The sequence below is a fragment of the Silurus meridionalis genome, chromosome 3 (genome assembly GCF_014805685.1).
Source record: "Silurus meridionalis isolate SWU-2019-XX chromosome 3, ASM1480568v1, whole genome shotgun sequence".
Lineage (NCBI taxonomy): Eukaryota > Metazoa > Chordata > Actinopteri > Siluriformes > Siluridae > Silurus > Silurus meridionalis.
Window position 1 is genome coordinate 19,446,746 of NC_060886.1, and position 24,307 is coordinate 19,471,052.

Consider the following 24,307-nt stretch of genomic DNA (forward strand, 5'->3'; position numbering starts at 1 on the left):
ACCACCTTTAGTTACAATTATACCCACAAGACTTTTGGGATATGCTTCATTCAAATTGAGGTCTGCATTCTGACTCTGGCAGGTCAAACACACTAAAATTCCCAGTTTCTGAACTAATCTAGTGTAGTTTTGATAGTATGCATAGTGCTGGTATCCTGTTTGAAGGTGATTCTTTTTCCCCTTATCAAATCATATACAGACCCAGCAGTTTTTCTTTTACATTTGTTCAAGAATTTGGCTTCATCAATCTTGCAAGAAACATGATGTTTCCTCTCCATGCTTCACTGCTTAGATGGTGTTCTCAGGGTGTTGCGTAGAATAGTGATCTGTCAAATACATTGCTTTTTTCCATCGTTAAAATGTTTGCCTTTCATCAACGATTTGCAGCGTCTCCATCATGGGACTTCATTTAGCCCAAAGTGTCTTTCTAAAGCACTTGTTGAAAAAGCCTTTTTCCCTTGTTAACAGCATCTCTAGAATCTGAATTGTGGATCTCTCCAGATCTGTTCCTTCCCTGTTTAATAATACCTGTATTATGCACTGTGATGAAGGATACCTAAAGCACACATAATTATTTAAACAAACAGCATGGAAGAGGACTTCCACAAAACTTATATGATTACCAATTAATATCTACAAACCCGATTTCAAAAAAGTTGGGACACTGTACAAATTGTGAATAAAAACAGAATGCAATGATGTGGAAGTTCAGAATACAACATAGATGACATATCAAATGTTTAAACTGAGAAAATGTATCATTTTAAGGGAAAAATAAATTGATTTTAAATTTCATGGCATTAACACTTCTCAAAACAGTTGGGACAAGGCCATGTTTATCACTGTGTGGCATCCCCTCTTCTTTTTATAACAGTCTGCAAACGTCTGGAGACTGAGGAGACAAGTTGCTCAAATTTAGGAATAGGAATGTTGTTCCATTCTTGTCTAAAACAGGCTTCTAGTTGCTCAACATGTCTTCTTTGTCGCATCTTCCTCTTTATGATGCGCCAAATGTTTTCTATGGGTGAAAGATCTGGACTGCAGGCTGGTCATTTCAGTACCTGGATCCTTCTTCTATGCAGCCATGATGTTGTAATTGATAAAATGGACAACGTCTGGATGGGAGCATATAATGTTCTAGAACTTGGATATACCTTTCAGCATTGATGATGCCTTTCCAGATGTGTAAGCTGCCAATGCCACACGCACTCATGCAACCCCATACCATCAGAGATGCAGGCTTCTGAACTGAGCGCTGATAACAACTGGGGTTGTCCTTATCCTCTTTAGTCCAGATGACATGGCATCCCAGTTTTCCAAAAAGAACTTCAAATTTTGATTCCTCTGACCACAGAACAGTTTTCCACTTGGCCACAGACCATTTTAAATGAGCCTTGGCCCAGAGAAAATGCCTGTATTACTGGCTTCTCTTTTGACCTATAGAGTTTTAGCTGGCAACGGTGAGTGGCACTGTGGATTGTGTTCACCGACAATGTTTTCTGGAAGTATTAATGAGCATATGTTGTGATTTCCATTACAGTAGCATTTATGTATGTGATGCAGTGCCGTCTAAGGGCCCGAATATCACGGGCATCTAGTATGGTTTTCCGTCCTTGAACCTTACGCACAGAGATTGTTCCAGATTCTCTAAATCTCTGGATGATATTATGCACTGTAGATGATTCAAACTCTTTACAATTGTTCTCTGAGAAACTCCTTTCTGATATTCCTCCACTATTTTTCACCACAGCATTTGAGGAATTGGTGATCCTCTGCCCATCTTGACTTCTGAGAGACACTGCCACTCTGAGAGGCTCTTTTTATACCCAATCATGTTGCCAATTGACCTAATAAGTGGCTAATTGGTCCTCCAGCTGTTCCTTATATGTACATTTAACTTTTCCAGCTTCTTATTGCTACCTGTCCCAACTTTTTTAGAATGTGTAGCTTTTAAGAAATCCAAAATGAACCAATATTTGGCATGACATTTTAAAATGTCTCACTTTCAACATTTGATATATTATCTATATTCTATTGTGAACAAAATATAAGTTTATAAGATTTGTAAATTATTGCATTCCTTTTTTATTCACAATTTGTACAGTGTTTTTTGTACAACTTTTTTGGAATCGGTCTGTATTATGAAATGTATTTTTGTACAAGAGAGTAAATGTATTCTAGCTATACTGTATTTGTATATTCAGTACATATGTATATTATTTGACATAAATATTTAACATATTTTGCTAGCTACTTATTAAAATCTCATTAAGAACCCACACAATTCAAAACAGACCAAACTGTACCAAAATATCGTCCATAACATTAAAACCACATGCCTATTATCGATTTGCTTCCTCTTGTGTCACTAAAGCAGCTTTGTTTTCCCATTGAGGCATGTACTCCACAAGACAAGGTATGTTGTGGTATCTGGTACCAAGATCTTAGCAGTAGATCCTTGAATCTCAAGGATCTTGATAGTCATGTAAGTCATTGTGTACAAAAATAAGACTTTTTTGTCCAGACACTTAGTCGGATTCAATCTGGGGAATTTCCTCCAACCGTTACATTTTTTAAAAAAAAACTGAGTACTGAAGTACTGAGTACTAAGTACTGAAACTACTGCCATTATGGAATACCGTTGCCGTAAAGGGGTGTACGTCACTGCAACAATGTTTAGGTAGGTGGTACATATCCATGTAACATCAATATGAATGCCATGACCTGAATTTTTCCAGCCGGACAGAACTTGCAGAACTTGCCTTCTTGCATACTTGTGCCATTTCTTTTCTAGGCAAGCAACGTACACACACACACACACACACACACACACACACACACACACACACACACACACACACACACACACACATTTGTCCACATGATGCAAAGAAAACATGATTCATCAGTCCAAGCCACCTTCTTCCAACACTTGCATAACCCAGTTCTGATTCTCATTTACCCCTTGTAGACATTTTCAGTAGTATACAGCAGTCAGCATGGATTGATCTGCTGTACAGCTATATGCAGCAGGCTGTGATGGACAATATTTTGGACTTTTATTCATCAAAGCCAGAATTAACTTTTCAGCAAATAATTCTTAGGGCTACAGAAGCTCTTCTTTGGCATCAGACCAGATCTGCTAGCCATCTTTGCAACTTATCAAAGTTGTTCAGATCCTTATGTTTGCCCATGTTTCCTGTTTCAAACACTGCACGTGACTGTTAGCTTGCTGCCCGTAAATGTTATTTACTTCACCCGTCAGTCATTTTAATGTTATGGCTGATCAGTGACCAAATTTCAAAGAATAGCCCACAAAAATCCAAATGACTAATGAGATGTTTATAATTATAGTCAGTGAGCTGACTATGATTATTACTAGTTGTAATTAGCTAATCCTATGCCAATTTGCCATGGTATTCCAAATGAACACCCGATGTAAATTTCCATCATAAAAAGATGAAATTTTCTAATGGAAATCCCATGGGGCTATTTTGTACATTTCTACTAGGTGGCAGTTGCAGTATTTGAGGGTGGCATTCTTAGTGGAGACAGTTCCTCTGAGGCCTCCAAACTCAGTTCCAAAAGTGCCAAAGAACGATGCAACCGGAGAAAGAAAATGAAGCAGAAAGAGGAGGAGGTTGAGAAAGGGGACAACGGAAAAATCCACAATTCTGACCCAGAGAGCAACTTTAGAAGAACCAGTTTCCGATATTCTGTGGATGGAAACATACTGTCATATGATAGAACATATCAATCTCCTCATCAGGTCAGGAATGGTTCTTAGCTGCCGTGGTACTGATTATCATTGTATGCTCCGTTGATGAGTTTTTATATTATTACTGTTGTATTAGACACATATACTTATTAATTTAATTGTCACCATCATGTCTTTAAGCTTCATGTGGCTTTCTTTTCAAATTTTCAGCTTCTATTCAGCTTCATATTTGTTTCTTATTTACTTGTTACTTTCATTTCCTTCTTGACATTGTTTTTCCGTGGCTTTTTAATTTTTCATTTCAGTCATTGGCATTTATTTATTTATTCGCCAAAATCTTTGCAGCATTAGTTGAGATTTTATTTCTGTTATTTTCTTGGTCTTTGGTCTTATCATCATCCTCATCATTGTCATCATCATCATCATCATCATTATTATCATCATCATCGTTTGCCATATTTTATGTTTGGCATGCCAGTTTTATTTGCCACATGACCATTGTAATGTAATTGTCAATTCATCTTGTGTGGTGTTTACATGTGACGTGAGCCTGAGGCCTATTTTTTTTTCAGTCACTTGTGAGTATTCAGGGCTCAGTGTTCTCTCCACGCCGAAACAGTAGGGCTAGCATCTTTACCTTTCGTGGCCGCCTGGGATCAGACAATGGATTTGCAGATGACGAGCACAGTGCATTTGAGGACACAGGCAGCCGGCGTGGCTCGTTGTTTCTGCCACATTGCTCTGAGCGTCATTACAGTACTGGCAGCAGGAACAGCTTGACCCCACGTGTTTTCCTCTCTCCAAATGGAAAAGTGCGCAGCTCTGTGGATTGCAATGGCACAGTGTCCTATGTGACTGGGAATTCATTGCCAAGCTCTCCAGAGGTTCTGCAGTTGCCTGAGGTGACCATAGATAAAGTCACGATAGATGACAGTGTAAGGAATTTTGCATCTTAGGTGGTACTTCAACTATGCACTCAGTTGAAGCAATATGTAATATAGTAAACATCTTATAGGTAAATATACTACCACTATAACCCATTAAATAGTAGAACACAGGCTAAAAGCCAACTACAAAAGTTTTGTTTTTTATTAAACATTGTGATATAATTTCTACACCTCATGTATGGTGTGCTACAATTATTATACTATTTAATAGTTTAAGTTCAAGTTTGGCTAATTAGACTTGTAATTCATTATAATTCTAATTATTCTAATAAGACTGTAATGTCTTTATTGTTCTTCTTCAGAGGAAAAAAGAGGAGTACAGGAGGAGGTATGAGGCTGAACATCTCTCACCAGGTTTTTTAGATGACCATACAGCCAGACAGAGGGCTCTAAGTGTAGCTAGTATTATCACCAACACAATGGAAGGTAACTGCACTCCTGTTTGAACCTGAACATCTGGCTATTTAAAAAAAAAGAATATTTCAGAATCTTAGAATGTTGATTAGGTTCAAAATATTTTGTTAAAAAAAAACCATAAAAAGCTGCATTAATTGAACATTTGGGGTGTAACAATGAATCAGCATTTAACATGTGATTTAAAAATGTGCATTGTGAAAATGTGTAACACATAATGGAAATCAGCATATTATTAATTAAGGACCAAATGCAATTGTACATTGTACACCAAAGGTCCCAAACTAGACAAATCAAAGAGTTAAATTATACAGAGGTCACACTGATCATATGACAACATTCTTTTGTGGAGAGTTTGCACCATTACCAGAAATCATTTGTAAAGTGAATGATAGATCAGTATTACAATGACAGACATGCGTGGTAGGTTAAATGATTGCACAACCATTTTATGACTTGAGAAGACCTCTTTATTTGTTTTAAAATGGCCCCAGCCCCATGCTACTGCAATCAACAGTCCATAAGAAAAAGGTCATTTTATCTAACTTTGGAGCTCTATTTCTAATTATAATGATTTTTCAGGCAATGCTATGGTTCTCATTTGTTTGTACTCATTTGTTTTACTAAATCTTTTTCTTAGGGTCGGAGACCTTGATTTTCAATCATATTTTAAGATTGTTTCAATTATAAAATTCATTTCAATTGAACAGTAAATTCAATGAACATTTAATGAAATGAAATGTAGATGTTAATTTGTTAATACATGCAAGTATTTGCATATTAGCTTCATGATATAAATCCTTTGTTTTTATCTACTTCAGTAGCATGATCATGATTGTTATAAATATGTTGTTTTTTTCATATATTTTTTTTTATCTTTTTTTTATATTGCAGAAATGGAGGATTCAAGGCGGGCATGCCATCCATGTTGGTATAAGTTTGCAAAAACATTTCTAATCTGGGATTGCTTACCAGCATGGGTGAAATTAAAGAAATTAGTTCACAAGTTCGTTAAGGACCCATTTGTGGATCTGTTCATCACTATTTGCATTGTAATCAATACGTTATTCATGGCCATGGAGCATCACAACAAGGCTAAACATTTTGGGGCAGTCCTTACAGTGGGCAACTATGTAAGAACAACTTTTTATTTTAAGTAAATGTTTCCATTGTAAAGTACATTCATAACAAGCTATTATTACGTGTTATTTGAGTTAATCATTACATATTTACAGGTTCTGTAACTGATTCTAGCAAACAGCTCTAGTTTCAAACCCATTCTCATGGGGGATCTCTTTTTGATGGTTTGATATAGAAGCTTTAATAATTTCTCCAGAGGTACAACCAACAAACTTGTAAAAGTTCTAAATATAAGTAATACTTCACAAACACATGTGGTATATCTAAATATTAGCATTTCTGTGAGTTGGCTTTAGGGCATAAAATCCAAAGGACAAGTGCTGTAGCTACAGTTATGGGTAAAAGAAAATACACCCTTTACAATGACTTGAAGTATGCACTTTCCATAGGAGTTTATCACTGTCCTACAATGTTTTTGGAAAAATTCAGTTTAACAACATTACACTTTTTTTTTTTTTTTTATCTTGAAGCATTAAATGGTCTGACCCTGACAGCTGTTTCAAAAGATTTCCATTTAACAGTTGTAGATATTTTGAGATGGCCTTATAACCCTTCACTGATTGATAACAATTGTTCAATTGACAATTGTTCTCTCAGGTCAAACATTATGTCCTCTCTTCTTGCCATGATGTAGGCACACAACTAAGTTCTCCAGAATTCAGATATAATAGAAGTAGTCACATTTCTTGATTATTAACTAAGCTTGTGTATTTAATCAGTGGCACTTGTCTACTAATTAATCTCTTATTTAATGATTGTAAAAGTATAAAGGGTTATTCATACTTATATACTTTTTTCCTTTCTTTATTCTGAATGGTTATTAATTTTTACCAATGACTGCATATTAAAATATGTTGTGGTTATTGTGTAGCTGAAATTTCATTTCATATACTGTACAATATGGCCAAATTATCTATTTATTTTAGCTTTGCTAATGAATATAGATACAGAAGAAGTGACACTTACTTTATAGTACTTCGGCTAGCTGGCGAGCTCACATTAATCGGTACATTCACGTTAAGGTGATTTTAACAGTGTCTTTATGCAAAGTATAAGCACGTTTCAACAAAACAAATTATTGGACAAGAACTAATTGTTGTATAATATCCATTTATATATTACAGTATAGAGACTTTCCACTGTAGTACATTCATTATCCACCCTTATGTTCAGGTCTTCACAGGGATCTTCACAGCTGAGATGATTTTGAAGATTGTAGCCATGGATCCTTATTACTACTTCCAAGAAAAGTGGAATATATTTGATAGTGTCATTGTAACCATGAGTATTACAGAGCTTGGCTTGGAAAATGTTTCTGGAATGTCTGTTCTCAGGTCATTTCGTTTGGTAAGAAAAACTACCTTGAATTATTTATACTGAATAGAAACATTAGATTAACTGAATCCTGTATAATTTGTATTTGGAATGATTGTCAAAAAGTTTGTAACCTGTTATTTTTTTTTTCATTCTAGCTTCGAGTCTTTAAGCTTGCCAAGTCTTGGCCCACTTTAAATATGCTGATCAAAATCATTCACAACTCAGTGGGTGCCCTCAGCAACCTGACACTTGTTCTGGCCATCATTGTCTTCATTTTTGCCGTAGTAGGCATGCAGTTGTTTGGGAAAAATTACACAACCCATAAGTGCAAGATTTCCACAGACTGCAGTCTCCCTCGCTGGCACATGAGCGATTTTTTCCACTCCTTTCTAATAGTGTTCCGTGTGCTGTGTGGTGAGTGGATCGAGACCATGTGGGACTGCATGATGGTGGCTGAACAGACCATGTGCCTATTTGTCTTCCTCATGGTCATGGTCATTGGAAATCTTGTGGTAGGCATATATCTGAAATGTTTTACAGCTTTATATACATATATACATAATATATATATTATTTCCAGCTAAATGTAAATGTCTATAAACAAAAATCTTGAATTTTTCATTGTCTGTATTATGCCTTACAAATGAAACTAATAGAATCAGATCTCTGCAATTACATCCTTTCTGAACTTTTTCAGGTTTTGAACCTCTTCCTGGCCTTGCTGCTTAGTTCTTTTAGTGCAGATAACTTGGCAGCCACAAATGATGACAGTGAAATGAACAACTTGCAGATTGCAGTGGGTCGCATCCACAATGGTGTCGCATTTATGAAAGCACATCTGCACAGCTTCTTTCACAGTGACTGTTTTAGAAGGAGACCTAATAAAGTAAAGGAGGAAGATGACCTGAAAAATGGCAAGAAGCTGGCTGAGATGTCTACTCATACTACAGTGGAACTGATTAAAGACCCAGGATGTGAGAAAGAGGCATCAGGTGTCGACAGTGGCTCTGATAATTTCATCTTCGATCCCACCGTGTCTGTTTCTGTACCCATAGCCATTGCAGACTCTGACCCTGAGGGCCATGACGATTTAAGCAGTTTCTCTTCTGATATGGAGGAAGATAAAGAGGTATGGTAGCTAAATTTATTATTTACAAATCGTTTCCTACAATCGATTTATAATATGTACAACAGGATTTAGATGAGCATCTGTAAATTCAGACAGATAATAAATATTGTGCACATAAATAGTCGGATCACACAATAATCAGATTTTGTGTATTTTTGTATATACATTGTCGATACAGTCCATACAGTTTTGTATAAAGTTGTATATTCATACATATGTGCTGCTGCAGTCTTACATAGAGAAGAAAGCTATAGTAGCCTGACATTTTAGGATCAGGAACTAGATTACATTATGTGACATTTATGGGTGAGTGCATTTCAGCTTGGTGTTTCTTGTTTTGGACTCCTCTTTAAAACATACCTATTTGCTTTGTGCTATTTTAAAAGCAAAATAATCTGGTGGTTAGTGTTTTTTTGCAATCCCTTTTAAAGTGTCTAATTTTCTGTGCTCTTCTATAAAATCCTTAAATACACTTTTGGGTGTAGCCACACATGTAAACATGAAAAAAGAAATATGATCAGTTCAGAAAAGCCTGTAATTCCCTACACTATGAATTAGACAATGTGAAAATTGTACCATATCAAGAGGTTTTCTAAGCAGCACTAAATAAGCTTTTTTCCTGCAGGCCCAGAAGAGCATGCCGGTATCTCTTCCCTCATGCTTATGCCTCTTAACCTGGTTTGTTATTACAGCTCTTTCAGAGATGCTCTCAAGATTTCAGACAGGAGACTTGTAAGACTCATTTACTGAACATACAACACCATATAGATTGCATTTACCACTCATGAAAAGGGATACATAGTCCCATGTAATTACTTTGTGACTGAACTCCAGTCCTTCCATATTTCCTGACATATGCAGGAAAAATGTCATGTACATTATTCACTCATTTTTTTGATATTTAGTTGTATATGTGTTGTTGCTGTGGGACTATCACATCTTGAATGAGCAGCATTGCTTATTTCATTGATGGATGTCTGTTTGACTGGTTTGACTTTTCCCGTGGTTGGCTGAAATGTCACAGAATGCCCTTACTGATTACATCAACCTAAAAGAATGTCATTTTGCTTCATAATGTCAAAATTCATCTGTTTAAGTCATTAAATGAATGTCAAAACATGTTTGATGACATTTCACATTCTCCATATTGGAATGATGAAAGCAGATTTTGGCAGTACTGTGAACTGTTAAAGAATAACTTTATTCAATAAAGTAAAGTGGCTTTCACAGGTATTCACCCTCCTTGAATGCTTTAAATATTTTTTAATGTAAGGCCCATAATATTGCAGTGGGTAGAAAAATCAAATAAATAGATTGGAAAATTATTAACAAAATGAAAAAAAAAAGAAAAAAAAAAAAAGATTGAATAAGTCTTCACTTTTTTGAGAAGTACCTAAGTTTGTCTGTCTGTCTGTCTATCTATCTATCTATCTATCTATCTATCTATCTATCTATCTATCTATCTATCTATCTATCTATCTATCTATCTATCTATCTATCTATCTATCTATCTATCAAAAAAGGTTTTGGGATGCAATATAGGAAAATTGTCAATAAGAGCAAAAAACGCAACAGATCGCCATTAAATATATTATTTAAATACAAAAAAAAAAAGTAATAAGTGTGACTTTGTGTTGAGGAAGCTAGGGTTAGGGCTAATGTGCATTAGTCAGTAAAACAGCCAAGACCACCACCATGTTTCAATGCATGGTGTTTATAGGTTCTTTGTCTTGGTTTACTTTATTTTATTTTTTTGTTAAGCCCGGGAACAGGTGTACAGTAAATTTGAGATTATTGCATGTTGGTTAAACCATATGCAATAAAACCTTTTTTTATATGGTAAATAATTATGCCAAACAAATTGCCCTTTTATGGAATATGTTATGTAGATTCATATCAAAACACCTATTAAATGTGAGTTGGAGGTTGTTAGTTTTACGTCTTTAAGTTGAAAGACTACAAAATGTGAAAAGGTTCAAGGAGGATGAAAATGTATGCAAGGCACTGTATATATTTGTAGTTTCTTATTTTCTGGAAGTAGAATTTGTGAATAGATTTGAGATTATTGATGTTGGTCTGCTTACATCATGCCCAGGAGAACCTCATTAACTGGCTTTGGTAAAAGCAAAATGTACTGGCTGCTACATGTTTTCCAAGTGACACTGATGGGATTTTTTTGTTCATCCCTACAATCATATGTACTTTTGCTTTTTGAATGCAAATTCAGAAATAGCAATAAGAAAATCTTTTACTTCATAAAAAGTGACAAAGTTTCTATGTCAATAATATTTCTATGAATGACCTTTCACTATTTACTATTGGCGTCTTTTAGAGAGGCCTAACGTTCAATGTATAATACATATGAAAAAGGAAAACATGTAATTAATTGTTGAGTCAGTTTATTTGTTCTTGTGAAAACTGTCTACATGTACTGGAGTTCATATTATTTGTGGATATCAAAGTTTTTACTGAACCATGCTCTCAATGCATGCTTTTAAACTGAAGTTTACCCACAGAATGTTCCTTATTGCAACCAAACTTTTATTTACCTGTTATAGCGAAACTGAATTATTATTGAACAACTGTTAGAATGTACTCTAAGCTGCATTTAAATATTGAAACAGTCTGTGGGTACATTTGATTGCCTTTGCATGCACTTTGGAATGTAAAAAAGAAAGTCATGGGCTGAGCTTGGCCTCATGATGGTCATTAGCTGATGATTTGCCTTAAATGGTGGCATTCTGAGGCACTGTATGTCATCTCCTTGGTAATGTCGCGATGACTGGCTCACGTCCAACATGTTGTCATAAAGATTTACTCTGTGTGTGTTGCTCTTGCAGAAGCTGTCAGATGGTATGAGTTCTTCAGAAGGCAGTACAGTGGACCTCCGGCCCCTGAAGGAGAGAATAGAATTACTTGACTTCGAGCTTGAATTACCAGTGGACGATCCAGAGGCCTGTTTTACACAAGGTTAGAGAGTCACTCCTGGAAGAAACCATGAAATTATACTTAAACTTATTACACTAATAATCCATTTCATTACATGTGTAAACCAGCAAATTAATTAAATAATCCACAGCAGTATAATGTATAAATTCATAACAACAGGTCAAGAGCTTCAGAATGGCCAAATAGGAATCTGAGGAGTAGTGGTAGTGGTCACAGGCTTACAAAACTACACCGATAAAAGCGACTAAAACATTACCTGATCTTTTTCCAAGCCTCAATCACACGTTTTTTTTGTGAGTGCCCTCCCACTGTAGCCTCAGATGGTTGATCTTGGCTGGCTGGAGTGAAACATGATCTTATCTGTTCTAACTCAAAGGTTCAATATGATGTGTGTTCTGAGATGATTTTTTGCTCACCGCAGATGTAAAAAGTGATTATTTTAGTTAATATAGCCTTCCTCTCCACTCAAGCCACTATGGTCATTCTCCTCTAAACTCTTTTAACAATGAGGCATTTTCAAGCAGAACTGCAGCTCACTGGATATTTATTTTAGTTTTTTAGCACTTTTTTCTAGAGAGTGCTGTGTGCAAAATCCCAGGACATGAGCGTTTCTGAAATATTTGAATCATCCCATTTGGCACCACTTCTCACGCCACAGTGAAAGTCCCTTAGATCACACTTTATCCACACTCTAAATTTAAAAAAAAGTTTTATTAGGTATAACTTACATGTAGCTACACTTAGTGACTGTCATGCGGCAAAAACGGAGGCGGAAGCCGGAGTACAGTTTGTGTAGGTTTAATAAAGAGGAGGCAGAGCGACAAACATACACCAACTGTGTCAGAAGTGTCAGAAAAGGAAATATCCGTGGTGCGTTCAGGGGAGCGCGGTCCACAGTGTCCAGAGACAAAGGCACGGGAGAAAAGGAGTGATCCGGGGTGCGCTTTGGGAGAAAGCACAGCCGTAGAGAGAGTGTAGAGTCTGAAAGGATGTGGAACGCATATACCAACATACACTTACAATAACGGAAAGGGAGTGAGTGTAAGTGTGGGATTTATGTAGGAGCCGGGGATTAATGATTAATGAGTCCCAGGTGTGTGATTGAAGCCGGGAGCTTTAGAGAAAGCGGCAGCATGACAGCCGCCGAAGGGGGTGTGGCAGGTGGATTACTGACAGTTACCAATTTATAAGTTGATTTATAAGTTGATCTACTGATCAGATAATGTTTAAGAACTAAATGAAAGGTATGTGGTGCAGGGATGCCCAAATCAAGTGCAGCAGTATTGCCAACCTAATATATGTATTTAGCCAGCAGCAGTCCTGTGGTCAGCAACTTAGATTAGCAAGTGCTAGAGGACAATTAAAAATAATACAGATTACTTATAGTCTCTAGCTGTACATCTAGCTTTAAAGATTGTAAAGTGTTAAGTAGAAATATGCAAAAAAAAAAAAAAAAAAATCAGGGCTGATGCTGTATTGATACACTCAGAGAACCACACACACACTGGCGATGTCACTGAGAATGGTCCACCACTGTAGGGGCACATCTGATATTCTTTTTTCAGTTTAGAGTTTGAGAACCTAAAATATGTGGCATCATAGTTTATGTTGGTTGTTGCTGTTTGCTGCTAGGAATGAATTTCTGATGCTGGGTTTTCAGTTCAAGCTCTAGTATTGTGTTTTTCAAACAGTATCTTAAATAAAAAAAAGGACAAGGGATGCTAACCTGAGTCAATAGAGAAGTATCAGTGAGAGTAGTCATTAAAAATAAATACAAGGTACAATGAATTGCACATTGACCTGCAGGTCAGATACTGGTGAGTGAGTGGGAAGGATGTGTATGTATATGTGTGTGTGAATGAGTGTGTGTGTGTGTGTGTGTGTGTGTGTGTGTGTGTGTGTGTGTGTGTGTGTGTTTAGCCAATGTTTATTGAAGTTTAAACACCATAAGATGTTTCAGAGTACATGGATTTAAAAAGATGCTGTGGTAATTTGATTATTAACCAGAACTGCAGTTCTGATCAAGGCATGTTTGACCGGCACTTATATATTTGAGTTTGTGATGTTAGTCATGTTTAATATTGTTTTAGTTATAAGCAGTTTGTTATAAGGTTTAGCCCCTTTAGAGAACCCTGATCATCATAGATAAGAGATCATGCATCCAGGTAAACACTTTTCACTAAACTTAGGGTGAAGCTTCTTGGTGGGGCCCCAAATCACAAATTAAAACGGTGTTGTCTAACGAGCACTTAGCTTCAGTCACATTTAATCAGAATATGCTTTATTATGTACTAGGGTTTTCAAAATAAATTTTGCATGCAGGCTTCACTGTGTTTTAAATAACATTTTTAATTAATTAAGAATGAAACACTAATAGCAATAAAATGAATAAACAGCACAATATAAGTGAGAAATTTGATTTTTTTTGTTGTGCTGAAATATTAAATTTATGAAAACAATTATGTATACAATTATACTGCTATACTACAATTCTGAATTTAATGAGGAATTTAACTTTTTACTTTTAAAATTCTAGGGAAGGCTGGCCTAACATGTAGTTTTAAAACATTGATATTTTCACAGAGCAGTTTGCTTTGATGGTAAATATAAAATAATGAAAATTATTAGATTTTAGTTGTATGTATTATATGTTTAATATATTATGTAATTATGCTGTTTATTTAATTTTTTTTTACTGCAATGAGCATTTGTCAAATTCTATCACATGGTGTCAGATGTTGGTATAGGTATACTTTTTACAAGTAAATGAGCCCAGTATCAGACTGATACCTGATACGAGTATTCTGTGTGGATCTATACTGATCTTTTTCTATTGATGCATGAAATGCAGGGGAAGGAACAAAGTAACAGCAGGCTGTAGTAATTTTGTGTAACTGTATATAGCTGTGTATGCTTGTTGTAGATTTATGCCAGTGTAATAATATACAAAATGGGCAGTGAAAGTAGATACAAGATATGTGTATCCAACAAGTATACACCTTATATATGTCTGTGCTCAGAGGTTCTCTTTAATTCAGATGTTTTCTTTTGTAAATGTAAACAAATATTTTATAAATCCCTTATCTAAGAATTAAAGGTCTTCATTTTTCCCAGGCTGTGTGAACAGGTTTCCATGTTGCCAGGTGAATGTGGAAAAAGGCAAATGGAAAACATGGTGGACCGTCAGGCACACCAGTTACAGGATAGTGGAGCATAATTGGTTTGAGTCATTCATCATCTTTATGATCCTGTTGAGCAGCGCAGCACTGGTGAGGAGTTGTGTGCTTTTTATCAGTGAGGCATTTACGTACATAAGATTCAGAGCTTAACAAAGCAATGAAAGGAACAACATGATTTGTGTGTAATATTAGTGTGATGTTTTGTACTGTGTAATGTGCTGCAGTGTAATTTTATTTGTTTTTTTCAGGCATTTGAAGACATATACATTGAGAAAAGGAAAAATATAAAGACTGTTTTGGAATACGCTGATAAAGTTTTTACCTACATCTTCATATTGGAGATGCTTTTGAAGTGGCTGGCATATGGATTTGTTAAATACTTCACCAATGCGTGGTGCTGGCTTGACTTCTTGATAGTGGGCGTATGTACACATTTTTTTAATTTACAAGCAGTTATTTAAAATTAATGACACTGAATTGATTTCATGTTTCCTTACTGCATTTTCTTTTGTGCAATAATAGTTGTTTCTATGCATTGTGTAGACAGATGAGTGCAACTGCATGTGTATCTGTCCATGATTCTATTTAAAAAGGATTGAGTGAGTGAATAGATTGCACATTTGTGGGTCTAAGGCCACTACTCATGGGACTTTACTGATGGAAGGGAAGAGGGATAAGATGAGACAGATGAGAGAAGTGGGTCCTGATTACATCATTTATATTTACCAGTGTGTGTGTGTGTGTGTGTGTGTGTGTGTGTGTGTGTGTGTGTGTGTGTGTGTGTAGGTCTCTCTGATCAGCCTAGTGGCCAGTGCCCTCAATTATTCAGAGCTCACTGCCATCAAATCTCTTCGTACACTTCGAGCTCTGAGACCTCTTCGTGCTTTATCACGCTTTGAAGGCATGAGGGTAAGAGGCACATCCATTAATGTCTAGTTTTACTTCCTGTTCACTTGCTGCACAAATAAATCACCATTTTGTAATACAGCAGAATGAAGCACTATAATTATAACCTACAGAGACTAAACCCCTCAATTATATGAATCAGAATATTTTTAATAGCCAATATGATCTGGGTACAGGAATTTAATTTTCTTTGTAGACAAGAATGGGAAAAGTGAATTGGCATATAGTGTAGTTGTAATTAAGGAGCTACTTGGTGCTAAAGAGTGTATGGAAATATTCATTCATTCATAATTAGTAACTGCCTAATCTGTGTTTATATAGTTTATAATTTATTCAGAAATGGAACCAACTAAAATTCATAAAAATGTAAAATGGCAGGTAGAAAACATTAACAACAAGAGGAGGATGAAAAAAATAATAATAATACAAGCAAGCGTTTGAAGATGAGACCATTAAAATCTAAAATTATGTAGCTGAGGTAGGAAAACTCTCAGAGCCACCTCTAGCTAAAGTTTTTTTTTCCAGTGTGTTCCAGTGTTTCTTCAGCATTCTTCATTTCGAAATCTGAATACATCTAGAAGTATTTGTAGCACTAAACAGATTCAGGTACTGGTAAACATGCAGCTAATGATATTGCATTACTTCCATAGTACATATATGAGCACTGTAGGCTATTGACCCTGTACAGATTCTATCATCTTCACCTTTTCTGAGTCTTCCAACCAAATGTGTTTCATGACATTAGATTTAGTTTCTATTATCCTGTAAGGAATGTTTAGTGAGCTGCAGAAGAGCTGTCCGTATTAATTTGTTGGCTGTAATTTGAACTACAATGTAATACGAAAGGGCGACAAAAATACAATATCCAGTTTTGGACATTGCCTCAATCAAGATAAATTACTTCACAAAAATAAGAAACTGTTAGTGACAGTGCAGGATAGAGATGTGCATTCTTAACTGTAAGGGGGATCTTGGGGAGCTTGAAAGACCTAGTATTGACCAAGCACTCAAGTGTAATAGTTCAGTTGAATGTTTTTCCTTACATGGTAACCAGCAAGCCATTCCATCTGCATGATTGACCTTTTATCAGATCTACTGGATCTTGTGCTGTTGTTTTGGAAAATATACATTTAATATGAATGGGTCGCTTTTCATATTGTTCTTTATATGCATTTATTGTATGTTTAAGTCTTAGAAATAGGTTGGTCTTTTTTCACTAATCAAATATTCATGACATGGTTAAATAGGGAGGTTTCACTAGCAAAAAAATTAACTAATTAAAAAATATGTGAAACAAACACTTTTATTTCCTCACCTCACATTGTGTTCCCTGCAATAACCACAAATTTAGCTTTTCGCCAACAATTTTGCCATTGTGGTACTTTAAATTGTGATTTACACTAACTTTACTTTTGCTTTCTCTTTAAATTCTTGTTTAGCTTATGATCCCTTTAAAGTATATGCATTAATATAACAAACATCTTGCTGCAAAATAAAATGGACTGGAGGAACTTCTGAATGTATCAGTATTATAATCTAGTGGTTTACTCTTCTCCAATAGGTGGTTGTCAACGCTCTTTTTGGTGCCATTCCGTCCATTGTGAATGTGCTGCTTGTCTGTCTCATCTTCTGGCTCATCTTTAGCATCATGGGTGTCAACCTGTTTGCGGGAAAGTTTTATGAATGTGTGGATCCAATCTCAGGCACTCGTATTAATGAGACCATGGTCTTATACAAAAATGAATGTCTGCAACTGGGTGACATTGCTCGGTGGAAAAATTTAAAGATCAACTTTGATAATGTTGGAGCAGGATATCTGGCATTGCTGCAAGTGGTAAGTAATAAACTTGTCCTTAAAATAACAGTAGCTTCATCCTTAAATACTTTAAACATTAATAATAATAATATACATTTTTACACATTACTGTGTTTCTATTAATCCATTTCAATCTGCTGTCTTCTCAGGCAACTTTTAAAGGCTGGACGGATATTATGTATGCTGCAGTAGACCACCGTGGTGTAAGTTTATGCTTTGAAAATGTTTGGGCTCCTGAAAGTAGTTAATTCATCCCAGTGACAAATCTTTTAATACCATTCACCAAAGTTATTTGCTTTGATTCGTTCACTGATTTGTTTGTGGAATCTTTCCATAAGTTACATCAGTGCAGGCTAATAGTTATGATTAAAATAAAATAATCATAAAAACAAGAAATAGTTTTTAATTCTACAATATTAATGGAAAAAAACAGTAATATTTTTTATATATATTTTTTTTATATATGTATACTGAATTATGTTATGAACAACACAAAAACACACAAGGCTTGTCTTAATTTAGTTGTGGCCTTTTTTCTTCTTATTTTTCAAATGCAATGTTCCTTCCACTTTCTCTGCATGTTGAAAGGGTGGTGAACTGAACATACCACATGCATATATCAACCAAGCCAACATCAGTGAGTCAGCAGATTCTCATTCACTCACATAGTTTGTTCAGTTTGATCACAAATGACAATTACCATTTTGTTTAAATCATTCCCAAACTAGTTCTTTAAGTTCGTTCAAGATCAGTTCCTGAGTTCCAGAGGATGATCTTTCAAGAGCTCCAATAAATGACAGGCTTCTTCACAGCTGCAAAAGCAGTCATGTGTTTGAGCAGGACTTAAGTTTATGAAAATATGTCAGTACATGAAAATGCATGATTAAAAAGACATTTAAAACCACTGATTTTCAAACAAAACTTCATTACCTGAGAAGCTGAACAAAAATGTTTTTGACTATTGTTGAGAGGAAACGAAACGAAATCTTTGGCTCATGTGAAAAAAGGCCATGAGAACATTACACCAAGTGTGTTGCACTTTCTTTTGACATTCTATGAGCAGCAGTTTGAAAAGGTATAATGGTTGAGGCTGTGTGCCTCAAAGGAAGCACATGCTAGATTTGTCTGTCATGTTATAGGATAGATTTTCCAGGTGGCTAGGAAATGGTAAATGATTACATTTTGGGTAATAATGAAAATAAAAAATGAACATAAACATTTAGGTTTGCTCTAGTAAACAGGATTCTATAAAGCTATATTGCTTACATTTACTGCTCTTTGTACCTGTGTAGGTGGATCTACAGCCTAAATATGAGGCAAGCCTTTACTACTACATCTACTTTGTAATCTTCATCATATTTGGGTCATTCTTCACATTGAACCTTTTCATTGGTGTCATTATTGACAACTTCAATCAGCAGAAGAAAAAGATAAGTATCTCTTTAGTATAACATGGATGTAAATTGTTACTGTTTTTACTGTAATAAAAATATGAACTGTCTTAAACTCTCCGCCAATATACGGTAATGAGGAAAAAGAAAGTACACTCTCATTATGGTTATGTCTATATTTTAGTTATCGAGTGTATGGTATTCAATTGTATGGTCTGTACTAACATCCACAAAACAAAAATACACTACAATCAAATAAACATATACAAAAATTACAAAAAATAAATTAACATTCAGAAACTGTGTTGAAATAAATAAGTACACCTTATAATTCATTGTACAACATAAAATACTGCTTTTTTCTACTATTATCACACATTTGGAAAAAAATGGCGGATTTTTCTTTACAACAAGCTTTAGTTCATTGCTGGGATGTGCACTCCTTAGAAAATTGCCAATTGTCATGTATGCTCTTCAATAATAAAACAATTCGTATTGTGGCATGGTAAATTTAAAATTTCTGGTGTACAGATGATCCTTTAAAGATATGATTGCTTATCTGACATTATGGCTTTCTTTTTGACTTGATATAGACAAACACCTGAGTCAGCAAACTGACAAAAATTATTTGGAAAAAAAATGACTTCAAATAACCAGGTGCTGCTAAATAAAAAACATAGAAGTGAAGAAGGGTGTACTTTCTTTTTTCAGTGTCTGTAAATAGCTAAACTGTTGCATATTATATCTATTAACTGCATCATGTTATGTTATAGCTCTTGATAAAAGTTAATATGTCTAGCTCTTAATAAAATAATAATTATATTGTATATAACTGATTTTACTGTATAAGTTGGAAATTTAACTTTGTTCTGCCAAATTACTTTGGAGGTCAGGACATTTTTATGACAGAGGAACAGAAGAAATATTACAACGCTATGAAGAAACTTGGTTCGAAGAAGCCACAAAAACCAATTCCCAGACCTTCTGTAAGACTTTCCACTCAAATGTTACTTGTTTTTAGTTATTTATTTAAATTACATATTTACTTACAACTGAATAGGCATAAAAATTATTATTTATTTTGGCCTAATTGCTTTTGTTTTTGTTTTTAGAACAAGCTCCAGGCTCTTCTTTTTGATGTCGTAACAAATCAAGCTTTCGACATCTTCATTATGGTACTTATATGCCTTAATATGGTCACTATGATGGTGGAAGCAGAAGATCAGTCCCAAGAAATACGCAGTCATCTAAAGAAGATCAACATGGTGTTTGTGGTAATCTTCACTATGGAATGTGTTCTAAAGATGATTGCACTTCGACAGTACTTCTTCACTGGTGGCTGGAACATCTTTGACTTTGTAGTGGTCATTCTCTCAATAGTTGGTAAGATCTGATTTCATACACGATTAGAAATTGTATTAATTGTTTGCGGAGATATTTTTCAATGTATTTGTAATGTCCCTCCTCTGTTTGACAGGCACATTTGTCTCTGAAGTCATCAAGTACCTGTTTTCTCCGACCTTGATTCGGGTTGTTCGGCTTGCTCGGATTGGCCGAATTCTGCGGCTTATCAAAAGTGCCAAGGGAATACGGACTCTTTTGTTTGCCTTAATGATGTCTCTCCCAGCTCTATTCAACATCGGCCTTCTTCTCTTCTTAGTCATGTTCATCTATGCAATTGTGGCAATGTCACAATTTGCCTATGTCAAGAAGGAAGCTGGAATTGATGACATGTTTAACTTTGAGACGTTCCCCAATAGCATGCTGTGTTTGTTTCAGATCACTACCTCAGCAGGGTGGGATGGACTCCTCGCACCCATTCTAAACAGGCCACCTGATTGTGAGCCACAAAAGGATCACCCTGGCAGTCAACAGAAAGGTGACTGTGGCAACCCAGCTATTGGTATCATCTTCTTTGTGAGCTACATTATAATATGCTTCTTGATTGTAGTAAACATGTACATAGCTGTGATCCTTGAGAACTTCAGTGTGGCCACAGAAGAGAGTGCAGAGCCATTAAGTGAGGATGACTTTGAAATGTTTTATGAGGTGTGGGAAAAATTCGATCCTGGCGCTACACAGTTCATAGAATACAAACAGTTACCTGACTTTGCTGATTCCCTCGACCCACCTCTCCGTATTCCGAAGCCCAATAAGATCCAGCTGATTAATATGGACTTACCAATAGTAAGTGGGGAGCGAATTCACTGCATGGATATCTTATTTGCATTTACAAAGCGTGTCCTGGGTGAAAGTGGTGACATGGATGTCCTTCGTGGGCAGATGGAGGACCGTTTCATGGCATCGAACCCTTCCAAGGAATCTTATGAGCCTATCACTACAACGATTCGCCACAAGCATGAGGACGTGTCCGCTGTCATCATTCAGCGTGCCTACAGGATGCATGTCAGGAGACAGAATGTAAACATAACCTCTAGCACATACAAGGAAGGAGTACAGGAGAACGGAATGGTTTCAAACAAGGTCCCAGTGGTGACAGACAGATGTAACAACCACTCTGCTTCAGACAAATCTGAGTCATCGTCCTCTACCGTTGTCCCACCATCATATGCCAGTGTAACACAATCTGGTAAGAACAAATATGAGAAAGACAAGAGGGAAAAGGAAATAAAAGGAAAAGATAACAAGAAGCGGTAAAGATACAATAAATTAAAACCCCACACGTTAGAAATAGAGTTTTACAATATGATTATGTTTATATTATAATCATGAACACGGATCAACTATACTCTTTTCTAAAGTGTGATTATATATATGCCATAGTGGCAAAATTTTCTTGTTTTTTGCTATCATATTACTGTATTTTATTATTTTTTTTATATCTTGCTAATGAGTTTGCTTTGAAGAAACGATTTTGTGTTTCCATTTTACTGTTAGTGTTGCTCCCTTTTCACCAAAGGAAAGCCATTTAATGCTTTCTAGCATCTTCTCAAGCAGTCTGGGACCATTCATAGATTTTTTTTCTTATTTGTCTGTTTTCTGACATACTTCCTGCTCTCAGTGATGCCTTTGTCAGGCTACTGCTGAAGCTCAACAGAACAGAAGATTGATTTGAATTTATATGGGTTTATCAACTGTAATTCCTGTTATTTTTGCAGACATTATTGTGTCCTTGTTCGATTAAACCATGTACTTTGTGTAATGTTTCTGCCGTGAGACAACAACCATGTTTTCAAGCTATGCCTTCCCCTTGTGCAGTTTTTGCAACATGGATGTTGCTAGAACTCATGAATTTTCGAGTTTGACCTCCAGTGAATCACTTTGTTTACAATGGACAATTCAGGGAATTTTATCTTTCGAAGAAGTTGATGAAACCTTTTTCATTCTTGCTTATGAGCAGAGATATTAAGCCACATTATGTTGGACTCATTAGTGAGATAGGATTGAAACAAAGCCTCTCAAATGCTGCGTGAATCAGAAGCAGCTAGTTCCTCATGAAATCCTTGGGGAATTGGTGGTACTTATGCAGGAATTATCCTCCAAAATATTAACCAAAGAGGGATATGTGTGTTGCAGCAAATGAGACAATGTATGTAAATGTGCCTATGAATGTACTAGAAAAATTGTGTACATCATACACAACATAAACTGGCAAAATCAGCCATAACCAGCTGTAACTAGACTAGTTTCATTTAGCACGTGTATATATAAACCTTGACCTATCAACTGCATTTGATTATACCAGTGTAGATTGTGCATTTGGACACAGTCCATTTAAAAAATTGAATGGATTTGCTATGCATCCAGGGTATTTGTGTTCTTTTACATTCAGGCAGTGCCACAGATTTGATCCTGCCAACATTAATTGGTCATACTAGCTTGCCAAGATTGATATTATTAAGTTCATGGAAAACATATTTGTATTATTATGATTCCGAACATATCCAATTAATGAATTTTGGTGAAACACAGCTGTAATGACTAGAAAGTGAAAGTGTTGTATCACATTTAGTATTTCAGGATGGCTCTATGCCTCACGTGTGCCTCTTAGAAAGCCATTAGTATATGTGCCTATTTGCATCATCATACCATTAATTATCAAATTTCTTTTAAGTAAAATGTTTTTATTAATAAAATAATAAATAATCGGTTGAACATTAAAATCATTTAAATATTCAGAAGCAGTAATTTAAAATAAATACATCTCCCTAAACAATTATTCTTTGTCTTAAATAAACACACTCAACAAAAATCTGTCCATCATACATACTAGCATATTGTATAGATATGAATAGTGTAGCATATTTTCTATAAGGTAGAGATTATGCTTGGATGTGGAAAATAATAAACAAAGCAATTGTGTTCTGCTTCTAGTAAATAGGAAGTTGGTAAGAAACAATGTGTTAAATTGAAATTATTTCCTCAATATGCCTATATTGCATTGCTGAAATATACTGTATATTTGCTTTGCTTTTATACATTTTATGTGTGTGTGTGTGTGTGTGTGTGTGTGTGTGTGTGTGTGTGTGTGTGTGTGTGTTATTTGTAAAGGGATTTAAGATACACACCATGCACAATTTGGTTGCACTTTTTTATTTAATTACTTCCTTCCAAAGACTGTAATCTAAATTTCTGTATTGTGTATTTAAATCTCACTTATAATTTGAAGATATCTCTTTGCAAACTGTGCATGCTCCCTGTGCACTAATATTATCTGCAACTGAAATCGAGAATATCTTTGGTTATATCTGTGCCTGAAATATTGTGACCTACATTCAACAAGTCCTTGCATATGTTTACAATAATTTTTATGCAATTTTATCGATTATGTATGTAAATTTTAGGCTGAACTGCTTATCCTTATAGAGCTATAATAAATGTCTAACATAAACACTGCTATGATCCTGTTCTGTAACTGTGTTATACATGTAATAACAACATTTTTTTGCTGGTGAAATTTTAAGTTTATTAAAAAAATGAATGTTTTGATTACATAAGCACAGGTGATAGATGATATTTTATATATACATTTAAACCTGTAATCTATTATTGTACTGCATGCAAGGTACTGCCATGAGTCAAATGATTAAGAAAGCCAAAAGAATAAAGGTGTCTTGTTACTTGGGAATTTGTGTCCTATTCTTTTATTATTATTAACCTGTATCATTCACATATAATGCAGTTAGAATTGCTGTATTGTTATTGTAATTTTATAAGAATAAAGAATGAATAAGAAATAAGTAATATATATTCAATAACATAACTATAAAAAGATGACTCTGAATTAAGCTGAGATTAGCTGAATCCTTTGGACTATGGAGATTAAAGTTCAAAAGTGAGTTGCAGAATTGTTTTGCATTTGCTTCATCAAATGTAAATCATGGCTGTTCTGTTAAATGCTATTTTGCTGACTCATTACTATTGCAAATAAAGCACAAGT

The 24,307-nt window shown here is 35.3% G+C and overlaps 1 protein-coding gene across 5 annotated transcripts in view; it reads left to right on the forward strand.

The window, feature by feature from the left end:
• scn1laa (sodium channel, voltage-gated, type I-like, alpha) overlaps positions 1–23,987 on the forward strand; it is a 36,152-nt gene extending 12,165 nt beyond the window's left edge. For 2 of the 5 annotated variants that reach the window (XM_046845016.1, XM_046845021.1), the window contains 17 exons: positions 3,512–3,769; positions 4,291–4,653; positions 4,968–5,091; positions 5,974–6,212; positions 7,393–7,566; positions 7,692–8,048; positions 8,234–8,665; positions 11,506–11,635; positions 14,729–14,883; positions 15,042–15,215; positions 15,580–15,702; positions 17,261–17,533; positions 17,665–17,718; positions 18,808–18,945; positions 19,788–19,892; positions 20,019–20,289; positions 20,384–23,987. In XM_046845016.1, the coding sequence (XP_046700972.1) occupies positions 3,512–3,769; positions 4,291–4,653; positions 4,968–5,091; positions 5,974–6,212; positions 7,393–7,566; positions 7,692–8,048; positions 8,234–8,665; positions 11,506–11,635; positions 14,729–14,883; positions 15,042–15,215; positions 15,580–15,702; positions 17,261–17,533; positions 17,665–17,718; positions 18,808–18,945; positions 19,788–19,892; positions 20,019–20,289; positions 20,384–21,564 (4,551 nt within the window). In that variant the 3' untranslated portion in view covers positions 21,565–23,987. Of the gene's footprint in view, positions 1–3,511; positions 3,770–4,290; positions 4,654–4,967; positions 5,092–5,973; positions 6,213–7,392; positions 7,567–7,691; positions 8,049–8,233; positions 8,666–11,505; positions 11,636–14,728; positions 14,884–15,041; positions 15,216–15,579; positions 15,703–17,260; positions 17,534–17,664; positions 17,719–18,103; positions 18,153–18,807; positions 18,946–19,787; positions 19,893–20,018; positions 20,290–20,383 lie in introns of those variants that run through there. The other 3 variants (XM_046845017.1, XM_046845018.1, XM_046845022.1) reach the window with 3 other exon arrangements.
• Positions 23,988–24,307: the final 320 nt, after the last annotated feature.